General features: G+C 42.8%; 1 protein-coding gene across 1 annotated transcript in view; it reads left to right on the top strand.

Annotated features, from left to right (window-relative positions):
- Positions 1 to 22,826, top strand: part of LOC124805691 — a gene marked incomplete at its 3' end in the record, with an annotated part of 158,839 nt that overhangs the window by 131,552 nt on the left and 4,461 nt on the right. The window contains exons 4-6 of the mRNA XM_047266261.1: positions 9,562 to 9,831; positions 13,197 to 13,394; positions 20,410 to 20,646. Coding sequence (XP_047122217.1) covers positions 9,562 to 9,831; positions 13,197 to 13,394; positions 20,410 to 20,646 — 705 coding nt within the window. The remainder of the gene's footprint in view (positions 1 to 9,561; positions 9,832 to 13,196; positions 13,395 to 20,409; positions 20,647 to 22,826) is intronic.

The following is a 22,826-nucleotide window of genomic DNA, read 5'->3' as shown; positions in this document are numbered from 1 at the left end:
TGTCTCCAGCGACTATCGCACTGGAATTCTCCCTCTAATATGCCGAAGTCGTCATCAGAGACTTCTATTTGATTGCGGTAGTGTAGATTATTGTGTGTTTTATGGGTGTGTTTTACATGTTGACGGATTTCCTGTATCAGTCGGATGCTAAACTGTATAAACATAGGTGGCAGAGCGAGTTAAATTTTCACAGAGACACGCCGACACCATGATTGCGTTATTCGGTTTGATTTTCCCACAGATGGTCCGTTTTCCTCACAAAAAAGTCGTCATCGGAGACTTCTATTTGATTGCGATGGTGTAGATTATTGTGTGTTTTATGGGTGTGTTTTACATGTTGACGGATTTCCTGTATCAGTCGGATGCTAAACTGTATAAACATAGGTGGCAGAGCGAGTTAAATTTTCACAGAGACACGCCGACACCATGATTGCGTTATTCGGTTATTTTTCCCACAGATGGTCCGTTTTCCTCACAAAAAAGTGTCTGTAGCCGGTTATATTTGTACCTGGGGTTGTGAACGTAGTTCACCAGATTCATAATAAAGAGTTTATTGTTTCGAGTACTTTTACAGTCATGTGCCCAGTTTGTTGTATACTTCCGTGAGGACCTGCAGGCGTAAAATTCACTGTGCATGTCTTGCCCAATTCCATGTTCACACGAAGTCTTCGGGTTGTACAGAGCATGTTACTGTCCTAGCAAAACTCAAATTTTGCGGAATTGATGGTTTTACGCACAGCTGAATTGGATCATAATAAACTGAATGCGAAAGGTTGTGATGAATAAGTCAGACGATATTGGAAAAGTAGAAAATTTTGAGAGGAAAAAAAAGCTACGAAGGGAATCCCATAGGTTTCAATTTTGTATTCACTCCTATTCCTTATGCGTGAGCGATCTTCCACTTAACAGTCGACAGGGAAAATCGGTACTTCTTGCTGTTTATATTAGTATTATAATAAATCCGGTTAGAGGGAAAGAAACGGAAGAGCTGGTTAACAATATTTTCCAAAGAAGTGTTCTCCAAAAAACGCTCTTCCTAAATTTTGAAAACAAAAAAAGTTGCTGAGCCTCTCAAACATTTTGTTTAGCTACTTTTGCTCTTCGTGTAACTGTTAATCTTCGAAACAGACGTATCAACCTCCTGACATATGTGCTTATTTTCGCTCAGTAAAGCCTTACGGAACAATTTTCTGTGGTAATTCATCATTTAGGAAGAAATTATTGATTGCACAAAAGCGAGCAATAAGAATAACGTGTGGTTTTCACCCACAGATGTCATGCAGGTATCTAGGCATCTTAACTGCGCCGTCACAATACGTATGTTCGCTAATGAAAGTTGCCGTAAATAACAAATCATAGTTTTAGAATAACGGTGATGTCCATGTCTACAACGCTAGAGGAAAAAATTACTTTTGCTACTCATTGTTAAAGCTGTCAGTGGCTCAGAAAGGGGTTCAGTACACAGCAACAAAAGTTTTTGATCATTTACCCAATAACATAAAATATCTGGAAGGTAGCGAAGTAAGTTTTACATCTAATTTAAAATCATTTCTCCTTGACAACTCCTTTTCGATTGACGCATTTCTACTTAAAAACTGGTAGCCAGGAGAACTAAATAAATCAATACATAAATAAACAAAATAAGTGTAGCTGCATGAGTCAGACTAAAAATATTTAATGTGTTCATTAATGCTAACACTAACTGTGAATACATATCCCGTGAACTGAACGTTCACATCATTTCGTTAGAAGAATCATTTAAATAATTTTGGAACTTGTAACTAACACTCATTTAGCGACCGAACAACAGAAATTAACGGATAACCTCGATTTGATATGAGTTAATCAGGTAGGTAAACAACAGTGGTTTTGGCCCCCGGTTGCTCGTGTCAGTCTAGTTAAGCCAGTATTCTTGAAGGGAAGAAGAAGTTTCTTTGCTGAGTCATTGTTAGATACAGTCTCTTCTTTTGGCCACCAGTGCGTCACAGTGAAGAGTAAATGTGGTGCAGTTTTATCACCCGCACCACATAGTCTATACTTAGGGGTTTGTATATCTATTGTCATTGTGTAAAGACGTTTTTTGAAGTTCACATGACCAGACATTATACTTACCTTTAGATTAATCAGCCTCCTGCTCAAGTATAGGATTGCACAACTTCTCCCTGAACATGATTTCGGTTATCATTAGCCTATCATGTGTCTGTTTTTGAGCTCTTAGTCCAAAGTTCTACGTGCTGCAGTTTGCTCCAGCTATGTGTTAACATTTTATCCACAAATTCATGGTAGGAAGGTTCCGGTCCGACAAATGGGATCGTTTCCACTGTCTTGGCTAGGCTCTCAGCTTGTTTGTTACTAGTAATACCTCAGTGGCCAAGGACCCACAGCATGTCTACCCAGTTGCTTTTACCTAACCTTACCAGAGATTCTACAACGATCTTGGCTCTCGTTGGTGGGGCTAGTAGAGATTTCATAGCTGCTTGGCTGTCTGAATCAATGCAGATTCTACGAACCTTGTGGCATCAACGTGTATTCTCGCAGTGACAGCAAGTACCTCCACCTGGGATACCATTGCCAGCTTGCAGAGAGAGACTGCGCTCTCTAGTACAGGCTGTATTACGTGCATCCCGGCCTCAGCGCCTTCGTGTGATTTCGGCCCATGAGTAAACCAAACTGTCACGAGAAAGGTATCGTGGCTCATTCTCCCATTGCTTCATACTTTAAACAGCTACATTTAAAGGATTATTGAAACACCGAAGTTGTTTTATAGTGAGCCGCCTTTTGTCTGATAATTCCTATATTTACCACATTCATTATGTTAGTGTGGGGCTATGGGTATTCTAAAATTTCCATACTCCTGCCGCTGCTTGTATCTTAACCTGAAGCTGATGGTCTACATCGCGGCAACGGGTGTGTTACCAATCCCGACATTTATGGCAAGGCAGGCCTATCTCTGCACTTTCTCCAACTAACTGCTAGACTTAACCGATTTTCAAAAAATTCGTCCGATTTCACAAGATTATATGTTCTGCATGGAAGAAGATAGAAACTAGAGATAATATTTACCTTACGCATAATGCACTAAGTTACTGTTTCCAAACATGGCCTTCCAGTTTTACAAGCGTATATATTTACACAACCCTGAGGTACTTATCGCAATTACGTGTGTGACCAACGTTTTCATTTACCTTTCACAAATGGTGAATGTTCCCTCCATCTGACACACGACAGATATCTAGGCGATAGTCAAACCGCAACCACACTTTAGCGAGCACCTCTTGAGCTGCTGTATTCGTTGCTGTTACTGTAAAGCGTCGCGTTTCACTCAAAGTTGCCGGATGAAGATACACATTGCCACAGAGATGGACTCCTTCATAGCACCTCGTACAAAAATATCATGTATCAGCCGACCTTTTGACCAGTGGTGCAACTAGAGATCCATAGGCGCCTCACGGCTAGCCATCGTTGCAGTGTCATGCTCTAGCCGAAAGTCACATCATACAGATGTATCTTAATTGCTCCTGTCAAAATGAAGAAGTAAAATACCTTTAGCTGCCGTGTCATGGCCGTCTCGACTCGACACACATTAAGCATAGGTAGCTAAACGCGGTGATTGCTAACGACAGGCAATGGAATCGACAAGGAAGCGAGGTACACTTTGTCTCATTGCGTAGCTCAAAATCTCCCCCAAAGTTCTCTCTCAATTCGTGTAGAAGGTACAGTCTTCTAAAACCGTGTGAATCTATCTGAAATAACTGAGTGGATTAGTTTATGAAACGCAGCAGATGACTCGGAACGTAGCACCTGGACCTCGGAAGACGGACGGCCGCTGGCTAACGGAACTGATAGCGGCGTCGAATTCACCTCGGACGCGCCGTGCGGTGCTGACTAGGTTTCCGAGAAGTCTGTCGCTGGGTCTTGGGGCGAGCAGTGGAACAGCGGGAACTTGTAGTGAGTGCAGACGGTGGCTGACAACAACGAGACAGCGGCGTCTGCTGTACGGAAGTTGCGCAGTCCGGTGTTGTCTCGGTTTCCGAGAATGGAAGGCGGATTAAGGTGTAGGTTCATGCTTCTTGAGAAGTCTGTTACTTGATGGTGCAGCGAGCAGCTGAATAGCCGGAACTTACAGCGAACGCCTTGACCCTCGGTGGGCGGTTGCGGTCGGACAAAAGATAGCGACGACAAATTCAGATAGTACGCGCTAGACGTTGTTGTGTTGCTTCCCGAGAAGTATTTTCCTGGAGAGAGAACGGACAGTGACTGCGCCTTGTGCCGAGTGGCTTGCATGCAGGACTCCACAAGGAACATAAATTTATTGCGAGGGCAATGTTATGGAATTTTAATTCAATTTCAGTCCTTTATAGCTTGTTGGGGTTGTGTTACGTACTCAATCGATAGAAACGGAAACTCTATAGGATCACTTTGTTGTCCGTCCGCCCGTCTGTCTGTCCGACTTTTCAAAACATTTTTTCGTAGAAGTGAATCTACGTATCAAGTTGAAAATTATGCCACATATTAAGGTCTACGGTCCCCTGGAGATGTAAGGAAATATAGCTTTTAAGTCAATACAATCAAAAGATACGGCTATTAATGTAACATATTTTGATACTCAAGCATCTAATACTATAGGGTACTTTCCGTTAGCCTACTTTTGTATCCCGCCTGGATAGGCGGCGCGTGTGTCTGCTCCTGTGAACTGCTTCTGTAATATAGGCCGAGAGTGAAGGAAGCGAGTAGGAGCAGGAGAGCACTTCGGTACTGCATGTAACTTTAAGACTTTTAATAGAGTAAAAAAAAAAAAAACAAATAAATATCAGATGCATACATAACTTTGGCTACGATGAGCACGTAGGTGTGAAGCCTTAGTCAGTGTCTAATCCTGTGAAGTTAAGATGACTGTTCTGTACAATTTCAAAGCTAACAAATACTCGTTGCTGTCCAAACTTTAACTGAACTTAATACAAAGTCTCAATAGCAAGCTAGCCCACTAGATCAGAAGCGATATTTCCAGGCCCTCTGATCTTGATAAAATGGGGCAGAAATCAAGACGGCACCCGCTGAGCTCGGCAGCGTAGGCCAGGGGGCGCTGTGGCTTGTATGATTTTATGATAGCGGAACAAACACTGGTAGCAGTTACTTCTGTAAAATATCTGGGAGTATGCGTACGGAACGATTTGAAGTGGAATCATCATATAAAATTAATTGTTGATAAGGCGGGTGCCACGTTGAGATTCATTGGGAGAGTCCTTAGAAAATGTAGTCCATCAACAAAGGAGGTGGCTTACAAAACACTCGTTCGACCTATACTTGAGTGTTGCTCATCAGTGTGGTATCCGTACCAGATCGGGTTGACAGAGGAGGTAGAGAAGATCGAAGGAAGAGCGGCGCGTTTCGTCACAGGGTTACTTGGTAAGAGTGATAGCGTTACGGAGATCTTTATCAAACTCAAGTGGCAGACTCTGCTAGAGAGGCTCTCTGCATCGCGGTGTAACGTGCTGTCCAGGTTTCGAGGGGGTGCGTTTCTGGATGAGGTATCTAATATATTGCTTCCCCCTACTTGCACCTCCAGAGGAGATCACGAATGTAAAATTAGAGAGATTCGAGCGCGCACGGAGGCTTTCCGGCAGTCGTTCTTCCCGCGAACCATACGCGACTGGAATAGGAAAGGGAGGTAACGACAGTGCCACGTAAAGTGCCCTCCGTCACACACCGTTGGGTGGCTTGCGGAGTATAAATGTAGATGTAGATGTGATCGGCGTAGTTAGTCTTCTCCCGTAGTGCCAACTTACGAGAGCGTGCATCTACCTTGTGGCATCGTAACTATCGACGCCATACCTACAATCATGAAATTTGCCAAGAAGCAGCGTTTCACTGTAAAAGTAAACCTAAAATCCTAAAACTGTGAATTTCCTAATTATATCACACGAAAAGAATTGTCAACTATTTTCTGACAGTCTGTGTGTTATCCGTCCGTCTGTTACGCCGTCTTTTTTCAAGAACAAATATATGCGTGAAGTTGACCGTAAAAAGATGTAGCTTTTAAGCAATGCAATTAAAAGATACGGCCATTTTGATGCAAACTCATTAATTAAGACCTATAGCTTACTTCGCCTTGACTTAGAATCATGAAATTTGGCAAGAAGAAAGGTTTTTCAGTACAAGTAAAGGAAAAAATCAGAAGATTGCTGATCTATAATCATGTTACACGAAAATATATTCTTTTGTCGTTAGTGATCCGACATCAAACAGCAAAACTGGAACATTTTCTAAAGAGTTGGAATCGCTATGACCGATAACTGTCCACTCAGTATCGATGTCGTTATAGGCAAAAATCGTCGAAATTCTCGATTCCCGGAATGGATGAACTGTCTGTCCATATAATTGAGTTTGCACTGAACTCTCAGCCCTGCTGGCACCTGGCCAAATTTTTCCTTTGGAGGACTTTTTGAAATTGGGTTGGAATTTAGTTGTGTCTGGGCAAATTTGTAACGTATGTTGAAGAGTGACTTCATTCTACTGCTATTTCTACTTTTGGAATCGTGATTCAACTCACGGAAGGTCTTTGCGCTTTTGGTGTGACAGTTATCGAAAAGGCACAGTAGGGCAGTGTCTTTATTTTACAGTGTCTGTATAGTTCGATGCAATGTTCCTGCAGACGTGCATGCTTGCACAAATTTTCATGTGTTAGTAAACAGTTAGCCGGTATACAATTATATTCGCAGTTTGCAAATACATTTCGCAGTTAATGAAAAGGGCACGACTTTAGGTTGTCCGCCTTCGTAGCTGCCATGTCAGGGGAATGGGCCCGATCCCAATATTGGCATGGATCAAGATTTTAAACATTGCTGGAACAGAAACTGTTGAAATTCTTCACGGTAAACAGTTGCAGGATAAAGATTTATTAAAATCTTTGACCACGGTTTAGGTATATGTAAATATACCTTCATCAAAAGTAAAATACACTAAAATCACATCCTGCAGTGGAGATACATAAAATAATCGTGCCAAAGGCGTCGTCAGTAGTTAAAAAAACATCATCTCCATTTATACAACATAATTGTGAACTAATCATAGCATAGCCACTGATGATCTTTCCTTCGTGAGAGGACGGGAAGGAGTGCAGAAAGCGTCGTGATGCTACTTGAGGAGCTGCTTGAATTAGAAGTAAAGGATCCAGGCCTGCTAACATGACTACGGCCGGGAGAGCAGTGTGCTAAACTCATCCATGCCGCATTTGGATGACGCCATTCGCAGACGACGACACGGCGATCGGTGGGACCCGATTTGCTTGTCTGTAGCAAAGCCCTTTCAAGTTTTTTGTTTAAGTTGTCGTAAGAATTGCAATTTAATCTTTTTAAAACTTGTTTGCTTTATAGGCCTACTTGTGATGTTCTGTACAGTAGAGGAGATGGTATTATTAAATAGCGTCTGACGGCTAAAATACAAAAGTTACATAAAAATATGGAAACTGCGCGAGATATGCATCCTTGAGCATACGCAGACGCTAGTCAAGCCTGCAGGTGGCGCTGTTGTATTTGACCACGAGTGGCACTTGTGCAGTGACCTCAATACGACCGAGGGAGGTGACCCAGTGGGTAGTTCACTGTACTCGGATTCGGGAGGACGACGGTTCAAATCCGCGTCCAGCCATCCTGATTTAGGTTTCCCATGCTTTCCCTAAAACGCTTCTGGCAAATGCCGGGATGGTTCCTTTGAAAGGGCATGGCCGACTTACTTCTGCATCCTTCCATAAGCCAATCATGGTCAGAAGAGTTTTATTATCAAAAAATGTAATTATTATCAGCCTGGTGAAAGTTTTATGTCAAACACTATGATTATGGCAACAGATGTTCGAAAAATGTGTGTAGCTCTATCACTGATAATGTTGTCCTTATCTATCCTTTAACTCTACAAAAAAAAAAAAGTGCTAGGCTATCTAGTGAAACTTTATTAATGTTATCATAAAATCCGATTGGTAGCCGTACAACTTGTATTATGAAAAGCCTTAATCGGACATGTCAGTATTCTGATTGAGAACAAAAGATAGAAACTTATTACTCATCCTATAAAACATGAAAAATACTGTTGTATATGACTGCGATTTTAGAATGTTCTCTAACATCTCCTAACAATTAATACTGAACAGAAGAGACAACTTGTCTCGTATTGCCGCTGTAGCGGCGCGAATATTCTGCATCCAACGACATGCTTAAATAATTCAAAAGAAATACTGCGCTCCGTGGAGAGCGCAATTCATGGTCACAACTACTGATGCAAGTACTATCCCCCTTTTTCTAAAAAATTGAAACTGAATGATCAGGACGGCTTCGGTAAACAGGCCATTAGCGGTGTAAAACATGAAAGGAACCAATAAAATCTTTTAGTTTTCTATATTCTAAAAATTAACGATTCCGACACTGACAAACTTTACTCAGACGTTTCTCTTGCTTCGACAGTTTGAGTAGCAAAAACTTCAGTTATTCCACAGTGTCTTTACCCAAAAATAAATACCTGAACACCACGAATATACAAATGTTGCTTTCAATGTATGCATACACAAATGTGACAAAATCCCTCCAGTGCGCAAGAAAACAATAACTAAGCGCAGCAAAAGGACAGATTACCAAAAATTCTCGATTACTACAAATATCTCCTCTGACGCTACTAGCACGGTCAGGGAAAGGTGTGACCTCTCCTGATGCGCGGCTTCTCTCCACGCCAGGCTGCGTCCATCTTGTCTTACCACTCACTGTTCGCTCGCTGCCACTCGCGATAATAATATCCCAGACTCGAAGTTTGTGTATGCACGCAACAGCAGAATCAAGTGTTCCTTGTAGTCGTGAGTGCGTTATGTCGCAGATAACCGTTATCGACCGCGGAAAAATGATTCGTTTTCGTGTGGTGGTTCGCACAGCTCGCATTGTCCAGCACTGGTTTTGTTAGCGCGAGGACAAATTATTGCATCTCCCCAGACCACCAGAGTCAGAAGATCTCATTATTTACTGAGCCTTTGTGGTGTATTTTGGACAGAAGGGTACGGGACCGCTATCCACCTCCGCCACCCTTATTAGGACTTGCCATTTCCTTGCAGACAGACAGGTATAAGATTCCCTTGAAAACTACACAGTACCCGTGTTTATCTATTCCGAGATCACTATAAACTGTCCTGAATGGATGGCCGGGGTGGCCGAGCGGTTCTAGGCGCTACAGTCTGGAAGCGCGAGACGGCTACGGTCGCAGGTTCGACCCCTGCCTCGGGTATATATGTGTGTGATGTCATTAGGTTGGTTAGGTTTACGTAGTTCTAAGTTCTAGGGGACTGATGACCTCAGAAGTTAAGTCCCATAGTCCTCAGATCCATTTGAACCATTTGATTTGTGCTGAATGCCAAACATTTTTCGGACAGCGTATTAGATGTGGTGATAAGTTGTGTTGGTAGTGTTTCCATGCTTTTGTGTGCCCCCGTACACTTGCACCCTCACAGCCCCCGGCTACTTCCGCTCCACAGCTCACTGTGCCAGTAAACCGGCGTGACGGCAGCGTGTGTTGTGTGCGCTTTTGCAGTTCCCGGGCTGCCGGCAGGCGTGCCGCTTCTTCCGCGGCGGCCAGGGTGGGGGCGGCGGCTCGGGGCCGGCGCCGCCCCCGCAGCAGCAGACGCCGGTGGCGCAGACGCGCGCCTTGCCGCTGCTCGCCGTCGCCGGCCGCGACCTCTTCTGGCCCTGTCGGCTGCCCCGCAACGCCACCGGCCCCAAGGGCGCGCCGGGCACCGCCAGGCTCGTCTACGTCGTCGTCTGGAGGCCCGACGACGCCTCCCACTGGCGGCAGGTCACGCAGGTCAGCCTCCCACGCACTGCTCGACTCCCCCGCGCATGGGGATACACTCATAAGCCATACTGTTAACTGCCTCACAGTTGTCTTTGCTCAGAATCAAAATTAATTCCAGGTTCAATTTACGGATATCCGTCGTCTTGCACGAACGAGGGACATGATGATACATATGAGAAAAAGTACCACCACAGCTGTGTCTTCAGAATGTCTTTATTCTATCACGGGGCTACATTACAGCCATCCTCAGGCTCCACCACTCCAAAAAGAGTATTTGACTTCCTTGGCGCATATACTGTGGGAGTCTTTTCACTAGCACACGTCTGCTAGCTTACATCAGGAGTCTATAATCGACATTGGTGCCGAGTATAAGCAGACGAAATGAATTAAAATTCTTGCTGCAGCCGGGACTCGAACCCGGGTTTTCGTCTGCTGCGATCATTATCGTAGATAATAAAAAGAGACTTAAATGTCTCAGGGAAACATTTAATTATAACATCTATAAGATCACCAATGGTACAAGGACGCCCCATTATGTCCAATGCTGGGGTGCTTGCCAATATCAGAGAGCCCAGGCAGTAGTGACAACATGTAAGGGAAAAATGAATTGAAGTTTGTGTTGGGGACGGAACTCAGCTTAGGTAGTTCGTGCAGCAATGTTGACCATCGTACTGCGGTTGTGTAATGGTTAGCATTTCTGTTTAGCAAGCAAGAAGACCAGGGGTGCCTGCATGGTAGCTCAGCGTGTTCGGTCAGAGAGCTGGTTGGCCTCTGTAATAAAAAAACCGAGCGAAAGGATCAACAACGATCTTGAACGGATGTCTTGTGACGTTCGCGACGACCAAACACAACCATCAACAACAACAACAACAACAAAAGGGCTCGTGTCCCGGCCGCAGCACCAATTTCGTCTGCTTCGATCATTATCGTAGTTCAATAAGAGTTCACTAGTTGGAATTCAACGTTCTATACGAATGAAAGATTTTTTTCAACTGCTCCAATAATATTATTACGGTCATGACAGTGAGCCACTGGTGCTGATAGCCACAGATTAGGCAGATCGTAGTTGTATTGCGCGGAGTATAGTAGTGCCCACTAGTGAAATTTTGTTGAGAAAAATCGTTGCAAGCAGTATAGATATCCAAAAAACTTGTATGTTACATAAGAAAATATTTGGCATGCAAGCAGTGCACACTGTTGGAGAGAATGTGAAGAGTAACGTTACCACATGTATCAAATCACGTTCACGTATTAACCATATCAACATCTCTCGATCCTAGATTCGAGAACATACACGCTCAAGAAGCTTCAGAATTAAGCTTTCGAGGCCGGTCAGTGTGGCCGAGCGTTTCTAGGCGCTTCAGTCTGGAACCGCGCTACCGCTACGGTCACCCGTTCGAATCCTGCCTTGGCCATGGATGTGTGTGATGTCCTTAGGTTAGTTAGGTTTAAGTAGTTCTAAGTTCTAGGGGACTGATGACCTCAGATATTAAGTCCCATAGTGCTCAGAGCCATTTGAACCAGCTTTCAAGATGCTGCAAAAATGCGCAATGCTGCCTTGTGAGACATATCTGTTACGACGGTTTCTAACATTGACCATCCTCACAAAATACAAGAAAAACGCAATGTAACACGAAAGCGGAATACAAGATACAATGAGACTACACAGTCCAAATACTTACGAAAAATTATTATCACAACTTCACATGTGCCATAGATGTCTTGATATAGAACGAATAAATTGACCACAGTTGAAATGTGTAAAGCAAGTTTCCATTACTGAAGCAATACGTTGAGTCGATCAGTTGTAAACAGCACAATAGCTGTTAACTATACAGGTACACTGCAAGAAGTCAATAAAGGACGACGATCATACAAAGGCAATAGGTGTACATAGTAACATAGAACCATCACAACTTAATATTATGTCGTAAGGTAGTATAAAATCACAACAGTGAAACGACCATGTTCAACGCAGGGATCCTTTTACGGACAAAATACATGCACAAAGCACGCATATTCTTTACATATATATGCCAACAAACATAATACAAAAACTGTGCATACACCCAAACGTAAAGTACACAGCACAAACTGAAGTCAAGTAACCTACTAATACCACATGGATGAAAATGTATTACTAGCCAAATGCGTGAGAAATGCAGTGAACAGGTTCAAGACTCCACGTCAAGTCATTAAAAGAACATGAAGTATTAACGCATGAATAGAAAAATGTGATGAAATTAAATATAAAAGTCTTCATCCCTTAGTCTTGCGAAGAACGAGAAGTCAAAACCAACCAAAAGTCTGAGAAAATTAAATACAAAAGCGCTTCTATGTCCCTGTACTGAAATGCAAAATGTCATAAGCCCATCTTAATGGAAGTGAAAATATGTAACCCGAACCTACTGAAACCCAATATAATGAAATCGTGTTATTTAAAATTTGTATACAGTGTGATGTGGGATATGTAATGTTAATTAGTGGCGTATTTAAGTGTCAATATGTATGGCGCTGAAGTGTTTGTATGTTGCTTTTTACCCAATCCTATAAATTAATGATTTAATGTCGATATTTTCGTATCGATTATTTTCGGTCACCGATGATTAACGTCTATGATAATATAGAAATCAGCACCGACCATTTGGCAACATCGCACCTCCCTCTAAGGCTACTTTCGAAGCACGTATTTTGGTAGTAACATTCCTCGATTAAAGTAATTCTCCAAGATGCAGTGCAGATTTAGAGCACAGACTTAATCTGTCCTAAAGTCTTACTAGTTGACAATAGAGAAAAGTACAGCAATCGTTCGCAAAACACGTCATCTTACTATAGCAGATCTAGATTACAGTTACATATTCATCTTCAGTGGATACGACAACAGGTGACAGTTCAAATTAGACTCCTGTAAGCTCTGCACCAATATTGTTTACTAAGCGACACTTTGTTGTCATATGCACTGAAGATAACTGTGTAACAGTCGAAATCTAGATCTGCGATAATGAAACGAAAGAGTTCGTCATCGACAGCTGTTATTTTCTTCGTTGTCTCTAGTCAGTGATCACTGCACAAAAGTCTCGCATGGGTTCCAGTCTGATTTTTATAACTTGCTGGTATATCAACTTTTGCACAGGACAATTCATTTTACTTGGCGCCCTGCGAAAACATCGTTACTATGTTCCTTACAAACCCGCTGATGTACTCATGCCCTATGTTATTTCTCCTATGTCTGTCTTTCTTTCCTAATTCAAGTGTATCCCCTTGGTTGAGCTGTTCCCAACTTATGTCGGGGCTGATGCCGAGATGTAAGGCAGTAGCTGTTAGCAGCGTTTCGGCGACACGCACATCATCAGCGCGCTGCTGGCGTTTTGCAGACGGAGCAGTGCGGAGCGCGCGTGCCGTCCGCCTCCGGGTCGGCGCGCGTGCTGGCTGTAGACGCCAGCGGCCTGCGCACCGTGTACACCCCCGCCTGGGCCGCCCCCGCCGCCTCCCTGGGGCCCGTAGCCGCCCGCGACCTGGCCGGCGCCTCGGTGCGGCACCCCACCCCCGCAGGACCCAGCACCGCCACCGGGGTAAGCTTTAAGTTCTAAGTAACTTCCGACAGGCTTCAGTATCCATCACTAACAAGTGGTGATGTGATTAACTTCTCATGGTTGGGATTCACAGTCATATAATATTTCTTAAAAGACATCATAGTCGCCGTTGAGTGTATAAAATATTTATTATTACTACTGAAATTTCGGCCTTATGGCCATTCTCAAGTAACACTGCAAAAGTTATATTCTGTCAGAATATAAAACTATCCGACATGATAGTTTTATATTCTGACATAAAGTAACTTTTGCAGTGTTACTTGAAGATGGCCATAAGGCCGAAATTGCAATAGTAATAATAAATATTTTATACAGTCAACGGCGACTATGATGTCTTTTAAGAAAGTGGTGTTGTGTTTGAATGAAAGTACTTCCTGCTGGCTTCTACTCGTGATCTTCGGCCGAAGTTTGTTTAGTGCTCTTTATACCGCGTCTCCCCCCAACGGAGGTTCGAGTCCTCCCTCGGGCATGGGTGTGTGCATCGTCCCAACAAAAATTAGTTTAAGGTAGATTAAGTAGTATGTAAGCTTAGGGGCCGATGATCTCAGCAGTTTGGTCCCATAAAACCTTACCACAAATTTCCGAAATTTCTTTATACCGCTTCGCCAGCACTAGTGGCTGGCATTGTCAAAGATTGACCATCCAACGCTGGCGACGGTTTGGAGTCTATCCCGCGGCCGCAGATAATATGTAGAGTGGAAATGGACACGTTCTGATTGCCAACTCCCACAGGAAAAAAAAAAAAAAAAAAAAAAAAAACGCCGGGACAACTAAATTCATGTAAGAAACACAGGGCCGCAGATGTCAGGAAATACCTCAAAAGCGGGTGAGGCTCCGGGAGGCAGTTTCTTTTTCAATCCCTTAGACAAGTATGTGTTTACATTCAGGTGAGATTATTTCATTTGCCGATTTCACGTTCTCCGCTGGTTTATGGAAAGGTACAGTACAACAAAAAACTGCCCTATTGTGTCACAAGTAAAAGAGTATAAGCTTCTGAATTTCGTCGTTACCAGAAAATGGCCTTATTTCATTTACTAGAAATGTCTGCAAAAAAATAAATAAATAAAGAAAATAAAATAAAATAAAAAGTTGTCACAAAAGGGAAGGAACTTAAAGTAAGAACAACTTCTGCCTGATTACAGTGAGGACATTAATTCTGTGACTTCTGCTTTTTCAAAAAATCACATTTACAGAAGGTATTCGAAATTTGCCCGTTGTACAGCGACGTGTAGCACTGCCCCCTACCAGCGAATGTAGGATCACAACAAGCCTAACCGCTGCACGTGCGGCGTGATACGTCATCTACTGACGTCACATGTTCAACGTTTGTCATCCACTTTTGCGGCTCCGTGTGATTCTTGTTAAACTATTTGTCGCAACGCCATCTACCTCACTCCTGGTTTTTTCAAACGTCGATAGGAATCACCTCGTATGGTCCTGACACGGACAGTCTGGAGGCGATGTGCGATGTATGGTAAGCCAAGATCGCTAAAAAAGCATTTTATTGGATGACCAGTTTCGACAGAGCTATGCTGTCATTATCGGATCTTATGCTTTTGAATGCAATACAAAGCGCATGCAGTGCGAAGGGATTAGTAACACTGATCATTAATATGTTGTAAAAACTGAAAAGTATAAGATTCGATGACTACTGCTTGGCCCTGTCGAAACCGGTCGATCCAACAAAATGCTTTTTTTCTGCGATCTTGGCTTGGGAACTTTTCTATTTACGTAACTCATTTACATTCAGAAAATTGAGAAGGTAGTCTGATACCTTCGGATTATGTTATTCATCGCATTACGGTATAAAAATTACGGCAAATTAGAAAATGAATACTTCATTAAGAACATTCTAAGTGCCATATCAGGAAATTGACTGATTTTAGCGGCCGATAGGAAAGTTCTTACAGTTCGTCAATAAGAAATTTTTTGCACGTTGAAAACAGAAGAAAACAGCAACCAGCTACTCTTAATAATGCTGTTTTTCTTACAAAAAAAGCGCCGTTACCTGTTTCGAACCGACAGTTTCGTCTTCAGACGGCTGTTTATATGTATTTTACATTTGTTTCTTTTCAACAGCTAATGTAAACAACAACAGACGTAATATACACATGAACAGCCATTTGCAGATGAAGCTATCGGTGCGGAACCGGTAACGGCACTATTTGTGTAAAAAAAGAAAAGGTCTGGCTGATTGGTGTTCTCTTGCAAGGACCAGCTTGTGTTGTGTACTTAGCCACTGTCTCAAAAAGTTAGTTTTCGACAAAATAGCAGGAAGGATGTTTTTATTCAAAGTGCCATTCATACTGAGTCACTGCGTTGTAGTTGTGAGAACACAACAGAAAAAGATTAAGCTTTTCACTTGTACAGGGTGGGACAAATAAAAGTGTCCCGGAGAACAGAGTTGCAGGGTACAAAGAAACACAGCAGAGCAAAGGATAATGCAGTGCTAATCTGATTATAGCAGATGTTGAAAGTGACCGTCATTCATCTCTTGACACTTCTGGACCATGGTCAGCAAGTTGCTGAAGGCGGATCGAAGCTGGACTGCTGGAACTGCTCCAATCTCATCCGAAATGTTCTACTTCAGTTCTTCAACACTATGAGGCTTCCCCACACAAAGTAATCGCACACTGGCAGTTTAGGTGGGCCGGGTGGGCATCTAGAGCCGCGACCAGTCTGACCTCTGCTAACAACTCCATCATGGCATCCTGTTGGACGTAGCTGTAGGTCTTCTCCGTAAACACTCACACAATTTGTATCCACTCGTCTGGGCCGCTTTTATTCGCCCCACCTTGTAGAAATGTGTGGTCAACAGAAACCACTCATTATCTTGTAAATTTTGAAACTTCAGAGGTATACATAGCTTGACATAAAGACCAGGCGCCATCCTTTAATGTATGTTTCAATGTCTTTCTCCTTCGTTTGCCAGCTGCATCAAGGCTCGGGACATACAACAGATTATCGAGAACATAACGGCACTGAAAATGAGTTTTACGAAGGAATGGCTTTTAGAACGTTCTACATTTCCACTCACCGTGCGGTTAAAGGCGCTTCAGTCTGGAACCGCGTGGCCGCTACGTCTCAGGTTCGAATCCTGCCTCGGGCATGGATGTGTGTGAGGTCCTTAGGTTAGTTAGGTTTACTTAGTTCTAAGTTCTAGGGGACTGATGACCACAGATGTTAAGTCCCATAGTGCTCAGAGCCATTTGAACCATTTGAACCAGCCATTTCCACTCTTCATACGTACCTATCGCACCAACATCTGAAGGCCTTTCCCTGGTCCTTAGCACTGTGATTTTCCCTTTATTACCTGCAACAATCGTTCGCTGAAACTCGGAAACACAGGAACCGCATACCTTAAGGCTTTTTGTCGTTTCGTATTTTTATGTTTGTGAATCTCTATGGCTTACCTGAACAAACGGGCGTAGTAGCTCTCCTCTACAGCGGAAACCTGCGTTTTGGCGAGTTTTAGTATATGGTTGGTCTCATACACGGAGAAAACTTCCCGCAACCATACACACATGCTGTAAAACGATCGATGAAGGCCATATACCTCAGCACAACCAAAACGCAATCTGCAGAGTGCAGCTTGCGTGCCGTTGCCTGGGCGTAGCCTAGCGTTATCTTTAAGATTGGTGACCAAGCCCCTGCTTTTCCGTCTGCTGTTATTGGTTTTCTCGGACAATCTGGGGAAGCTCTTAGTATAGAAAGTAACCAGACCAGATATTACGTCTGGATGAAAAATATTACGAGAGGACTCCCGACAAGGCCAGAAGAGTTGTTCCAGTGGTACGTGACAGAAAAATGTACTGCGTTGGCAAATATGATTTGCTTGTGTTGCAATCAGTATCAGTCGTTGTCATTCCTTATGAGAAAAGTAAAACCACTGTTTCAATTAGTGTTTTCTCAGCTGTGAATTACAAAGTAAACACCAAGAACTGTGAAGGAACAACAAGTTTGCTAAATGTTCGCACACTATCGAGTTCTCACGATACTTGAGTATCGAACAGAAAAACAAGTGCGCTCTGCAGGTGAGGATGTCTCTCCAAAATTAGGGAGTCGAGATGGAAAAGGAAATTGCGTGATGTTATTTCTTAGAGATTTTACAAGGGCAATTCAAAAAGTAAAGGCAATAGTAGTGAGAAAATGACAATGTGAGTAGCATCAGTCATTTTCGTAATCTCCCCAACCTGTATGTACTTGATAAGCTTCCCAATTCCGTCCTGAAAAAAACTTTGTGGGATCCATTCTTGGATCGCCTGCATGATCTCGTAATCCGACGGTGCTACTTCACCGGATCAAAAAAAGTGGAAATTGGTTGGAGCAAGTTCAGACCTACACCGTTTATGCTCCAGCAGCTGAAAACCAAGATTTTGAATGTGCTGGGGGAGCGTCATACTGAAGCAAAATTACACCTTTTGAGAGATTTGTCTTTGCTCTGATTTTGGGTTTCAGATCTCGCAGTAGCTAATAGTCGCTTTCACTCTTTACTGTATGGCCTTTAAGAGTGTTTTAGAAATGGCACCATATAATACCGTAAGGTGCTCTTAAAAATTTCTTTAATAAGCGACCGGTTCCAAAGAATGTCCTCCATCACAACTTCGATTAACAGCAAGAGTTATAACAGAATACGATGACGTCTAAAGAACAGAATGTTAAAAAGAAGATAGGAAAAGGCATAGTCGACTTTTCGACACTGTGCTCCTTTTTTTGCCGTCATTGTATTCGAGTGTAACTCTTGTTGCTAACCTGAGTGGTGCTGAAAAATTGTCTTTGATCGAAACTGTTCGCTCATTATAGAATACTTCCACAGTACCTTACAGTCTTACGTAGTGTTGCTTCAAAACTTCATTAAAGCTGTATCAAGAGCACAATCAATAGAAACATTGTCATTATAAACTTTTTTACAGAAGGTTGCCTTTCTAATTTTTTTATATAACCGAAGACGCATGTTACCACACCATGCGCTGCTACTTATTCTGATTCGTAACGCTGGACACACGTCTCATTAACGATCACTGTGCAACTGAGAAATTATCCTCCCTCTTCGCAACGCCTTAAATGTGATTTACACATTTTTGAAACGTTATCGTTCGTCTTTTTAATATGATACAGAACGAACGAACTAGATGATAGGTTATGAGATTCATAGACAGTTGAAAATGGTCAACGGTGATAGTTGCTCAACTGATGCGTAATATCAACAGTCCTGCCCAGACGATAATCACAAATCATGAGCTCAACTGACTCGATATTCTTGTTCATTTTCGAAGTAGATGACGCATCCGAATGCTCTTTCTGCACTTTTAAGGCGATTTTTCCATCTGACAGACTGAACACTTTTAAAATGGTTTATCCACTCGCAAATCTTTCGTCCGCTGTGATAGTTGCCTCCGCAGGGCACCTGCGTTCTGCACATGATCTCCGCAGTTTCATTCTTTTCGGAGTTTTCTGCTAATTTCGTCCCTGGTGGATACGGACAAGGGGTAACTTATAATAAAGTATCGCTATGATCATAGCTGTCCACTGAACCAACGTAAGTAACTTACAGGGAAAGTAGCATTTCCTTATTTACGTATGGAGAAAAACAAAATTTCGTTTAGTTAACTGATTTGCCAGCGTACTTCTACTTGCTATGTTCGCACCACGAGGTATCCGGTGTCAAACGAGGAGCACCTTTAGAGGAAAGCCCTCTGTGCGTATGCGCAACACCAGTAGGTAATTCCTGGCGGAAAGCATATGACTTCTCAATGACAGCGTGCTAAGCAGGCAGTGTTGGTTGTCCAACTGTAGCTTCGGCGCCCCCAGACATTCCTACAAGCTGTCGCGACTCCCCATGTTGCAGGTTTTGTATAACGAGGTCACATGTGGAGGCAGGCAATGACAGGACACCAGAAAACATGAAATACAAAAGAAGTGTTTCTGTCAAGGTTGTACTGCGGACTTTCTTATAAACGTAAACGACATGAATCAAATATCTTCTACACTTCATTTCATGTAAACCTGGACGCATGTCAATTGTTTTGCTTCCTGTAGACAGAAGCGGTTTCCTGAGCTCTTCAAGTTGGGGGAATCCATTTTCAGATACATTTATTCGTCAACGATACTTTACAGGAAACGTACAAGATACCGTAAGATCCTTACCTTCTGATAGATGGTTTACTGTCGCATCACGTCAGACAAAGGTATGCGACCACCGCAAGAGTTTTAGCGGGGCATTCAGAAGTCAAATGAACAAATGTGTATTTTTTAAAATATGAACGTATAATTTTTTTTGTCATAATACTTATACTGCTAGCAACTGCTAATAATTATAATAAACTATATTTTAATATTTGAGTCCTGAGTTTTGTTTCACCATGAATCCCAATATTTATTTTTATTTCAACACAGTTGTTCATGACGGTCTCAATAAATCGTCAAACCACTGCTGGGCTTTTTACTGGAAGTTGCAGAATTCAGTTGATTTTGGCCCCGCTTGCACTCGTGACTTACTTGGTTGCACATGCTTATGTAACACGCTTAATTAGTTCTACTGTTTCCATTTGAAGACTCCGTTGCTCTTTGTCATTGTGGTTCGTACGTTGATGGCAGATTACGCTTGCGGCCTGAAGATGACGGTTTTTCGCGTCGAAACTGGTAGCATGTTTTGAACAAACGTCTGTATTACAACACAGCTGTTGGTTTCAATTTACATCATTCAAGTACAACAATAATGGTTCATTGGGGAGGTCAATAATAATGTCTGGCGCTAGTAATAATAATAAAGAAAAACAAGATTCACAAGTCTGTTGATTATCATAGTAAATTTGAAGTGGTACTTAGTGTTATCAAAAACAGAAAGATAATGAAAGAGAAGGGAATTTAAACCGGCATTATCAGTGTCTATGTTTATCTGCCCTTGGTCATAGTGATTATTTGTGGGCACGACTGATTCTTATGTAAGGTGACAGGTGGACTGAGAGAATGTGTGGCTTGTGTTGTTTTCCAGGACGGCAGCGTGTGGTCGGTGGAGGTGCTGTCTGTGATCCACCAGGGAGTGCTGGTGATCGCGGAGCTGTCATGGCGAGCGCCGGACAAGGACCTGCTGGCCGCGCGACGTGACGGGGGTTCCCCGCTGTACCTGGTCACGTGGGAGGTGGACGGCGGGGGAATCACTGGGAACCTCTACACCGACTCCTCCTGCGTCACGCTCTCTCTCTGGCCTGACACTGTGTTTCACATTCGGGTAAATTTTTCTTGTTGTTATAAACATACATTATACGAGGGTGGGTCAAATGAAAACTTTAAATTTGTAATAACAAATCGAAATTTCGCGCCGTTATCCTGTAAGTTGGTAAGCGTGCTACAAACAGCGTGCAGAATGGCGAGTAGGTGGCAGCATAGTGCAGATGCACACGTACCGTCGCAGTATCAGTATAAAGATGGCCACCCCACTTACGACTTGCACCAGGGAAGAACAGCGCTCTGTTATTCGGTTTTTGCGTAGTGAAGCTGTGAAACCTACTGAAATTCATCGACGAATGAAGGTTCAGTACGGTGGCGCATGTTTGTCACAGCAGCAAGTCTACGGATAGAGTAGGAAGTTCGCAAATGCTATGAATGACTTCAGTGAAAGATGCTCTTCGTCCAGGTCAGGCACAACGAGTTGTGACTCCACAGAATATTGCCGCAGTTGAAGCCATAGTGAAGGAAAACTGCCGAGTGACATTGAGTGACATTGCAGCATGTTTACAGATTAGTCATGGGTCAGCACACGAAATGTGCATGATGTGCTCCAGTTTCACAAAGTGTCTGCAAGATGGGTGCCACGGCAGCTGACTCCTGAAATGAGAGAACGACGTGTTGATGCTTGTGAAGAACTTCTTCGGCGCTTTTAACGAAAAGGTGATGGCTTCCTTGCACGAATCCTTAATGAGGACGAAACCTTGGTTCACTTCCACCAACCGGAAACGAAGAAAGCGAACAAGGAATGGCGACATTCCTCATCACCAAAACCAAAGAAGTTTCGAACAGAACCACCAGCAGGGAAGGTTATGCTGACTCTCTTTTGGGACGAAAAAGGCGTCATTTTGGAGCATTACATGCCTAGAGGGACCACTGTCACCAGTGCAGCATACACAGATCTCCTAAAAAAATCATCTGCGGCCTGCAATCAAGTAAAAGCGACGTAGATTGCTGTCAGCAGGTGTCCTTTTGCAACATGAACATGCAAGGCCCCACACTGCCCGAATAGTTGCAACAATCACAGACCTGCATTTTGAGTGTCTTCCTCATCCACCATACTCACCAGACCTTGCCCCAAGTGAATCCCATATGTCTGGACCACTCTAAGACGCAATGGGAGGAAAGAAGTTCCGTTCTAATGAAGAGGTACGCCACGCGGTGCATGAGTGGTTGCACGGACTAGCAAAAGATTTTTTTTTCCAAAGGAATTTTGTGCACTTTGTAAGCGCTGGAGGACTTGCATTGAGCGTGGGGGAGATTGTTGAAAATTGATACAGCTTTGTACCACTTCTGCACAATAAATAATATTTAAAAAATATTTAAGGCTTTCATTTGACTCACTCTCGTATTTCATAGAGTTCACCTAAGAAATATGAGCACTGTAAGCAAGCAGTTTATGTGGGGGCTTCTGGGAGCGATTGTAAAGAATAGTATATATTCCTCCACTCCAGGTGCGCTGCCCTGCGCCTCTCCACCCACCCATTCCGAACTCTCAAACCAAAATGTTAAACTATAGCACTTTCACTGTTTCTCAGACTTTACTGAAGACGTCAAATCACAAATTCGATAGCTGGCTCAAACAAACCACAGTGTACGTTTGGTGTCTTTTGATACTCTTGCCCATACAAATCTTGTTAAAATGTCAATTTGGGTTTGTGTGTGTGTGTGTGTGTGTGTGTGTGTGTGTCTGGTGGTTTATGCAGAAACTGTTTTTCTCACGTAAGACAGAGATACTTTCCTGCCACGATACGGTGTTATCGGTAATGGGAATGAATTCTCTGTTCTAATTTGCTTACAAAAAAATCTGGAAAAAGATAAATTGACGCCTTCAGTGGTAAGGCAGGTTTGTAAGCATGAACTGATTGTATATATCAATAAAACAAAAAAAAGCACTGACCGAATTGGCGATCATGTTAAGTAGGCCTATCAGGAAAACGTCTTGATAGCTAATGTAGCTAGGTCCACAAAATGAGATGCGACATAGTCGCAGCAGAATTTTCCCTGTGATTCAATATTATATGTACGTATTTTTATTTTTGTTGTTGTATTATTCCAGAAAAAAGTCCAATGAAGATACCTTTAAAATAAAATTCGCAATGTGCCTGGAAGCCCGGTAAATACTGCACTGCAGGAAGAACACTTTAACCAACGAAATAAACTAATGACAACACTTTTTGCTGA

The sequence above is a fragment of the Schistocerca piceifrons genome, chromosome 7, assembly GCF_021461385.2.
Source record: "Schistocerca piceifrons isolate TAMUIC-IGC-003096 chromosome 7, iqSchPice1.1, whole genome shotgun sequence".
Classification (NCBI taxonomy): domain Eukaryota; kingdom Metazoa; phylum Arthropoda; class Insecta; order Orthoptera; family Acrididae; genus Schistocerca; species Schistocerca piceifrons.
Note: the sequence above shows the minus strand (reverse complement) of the source record. Positions and strands in the feature narration are given on the sequence as shown.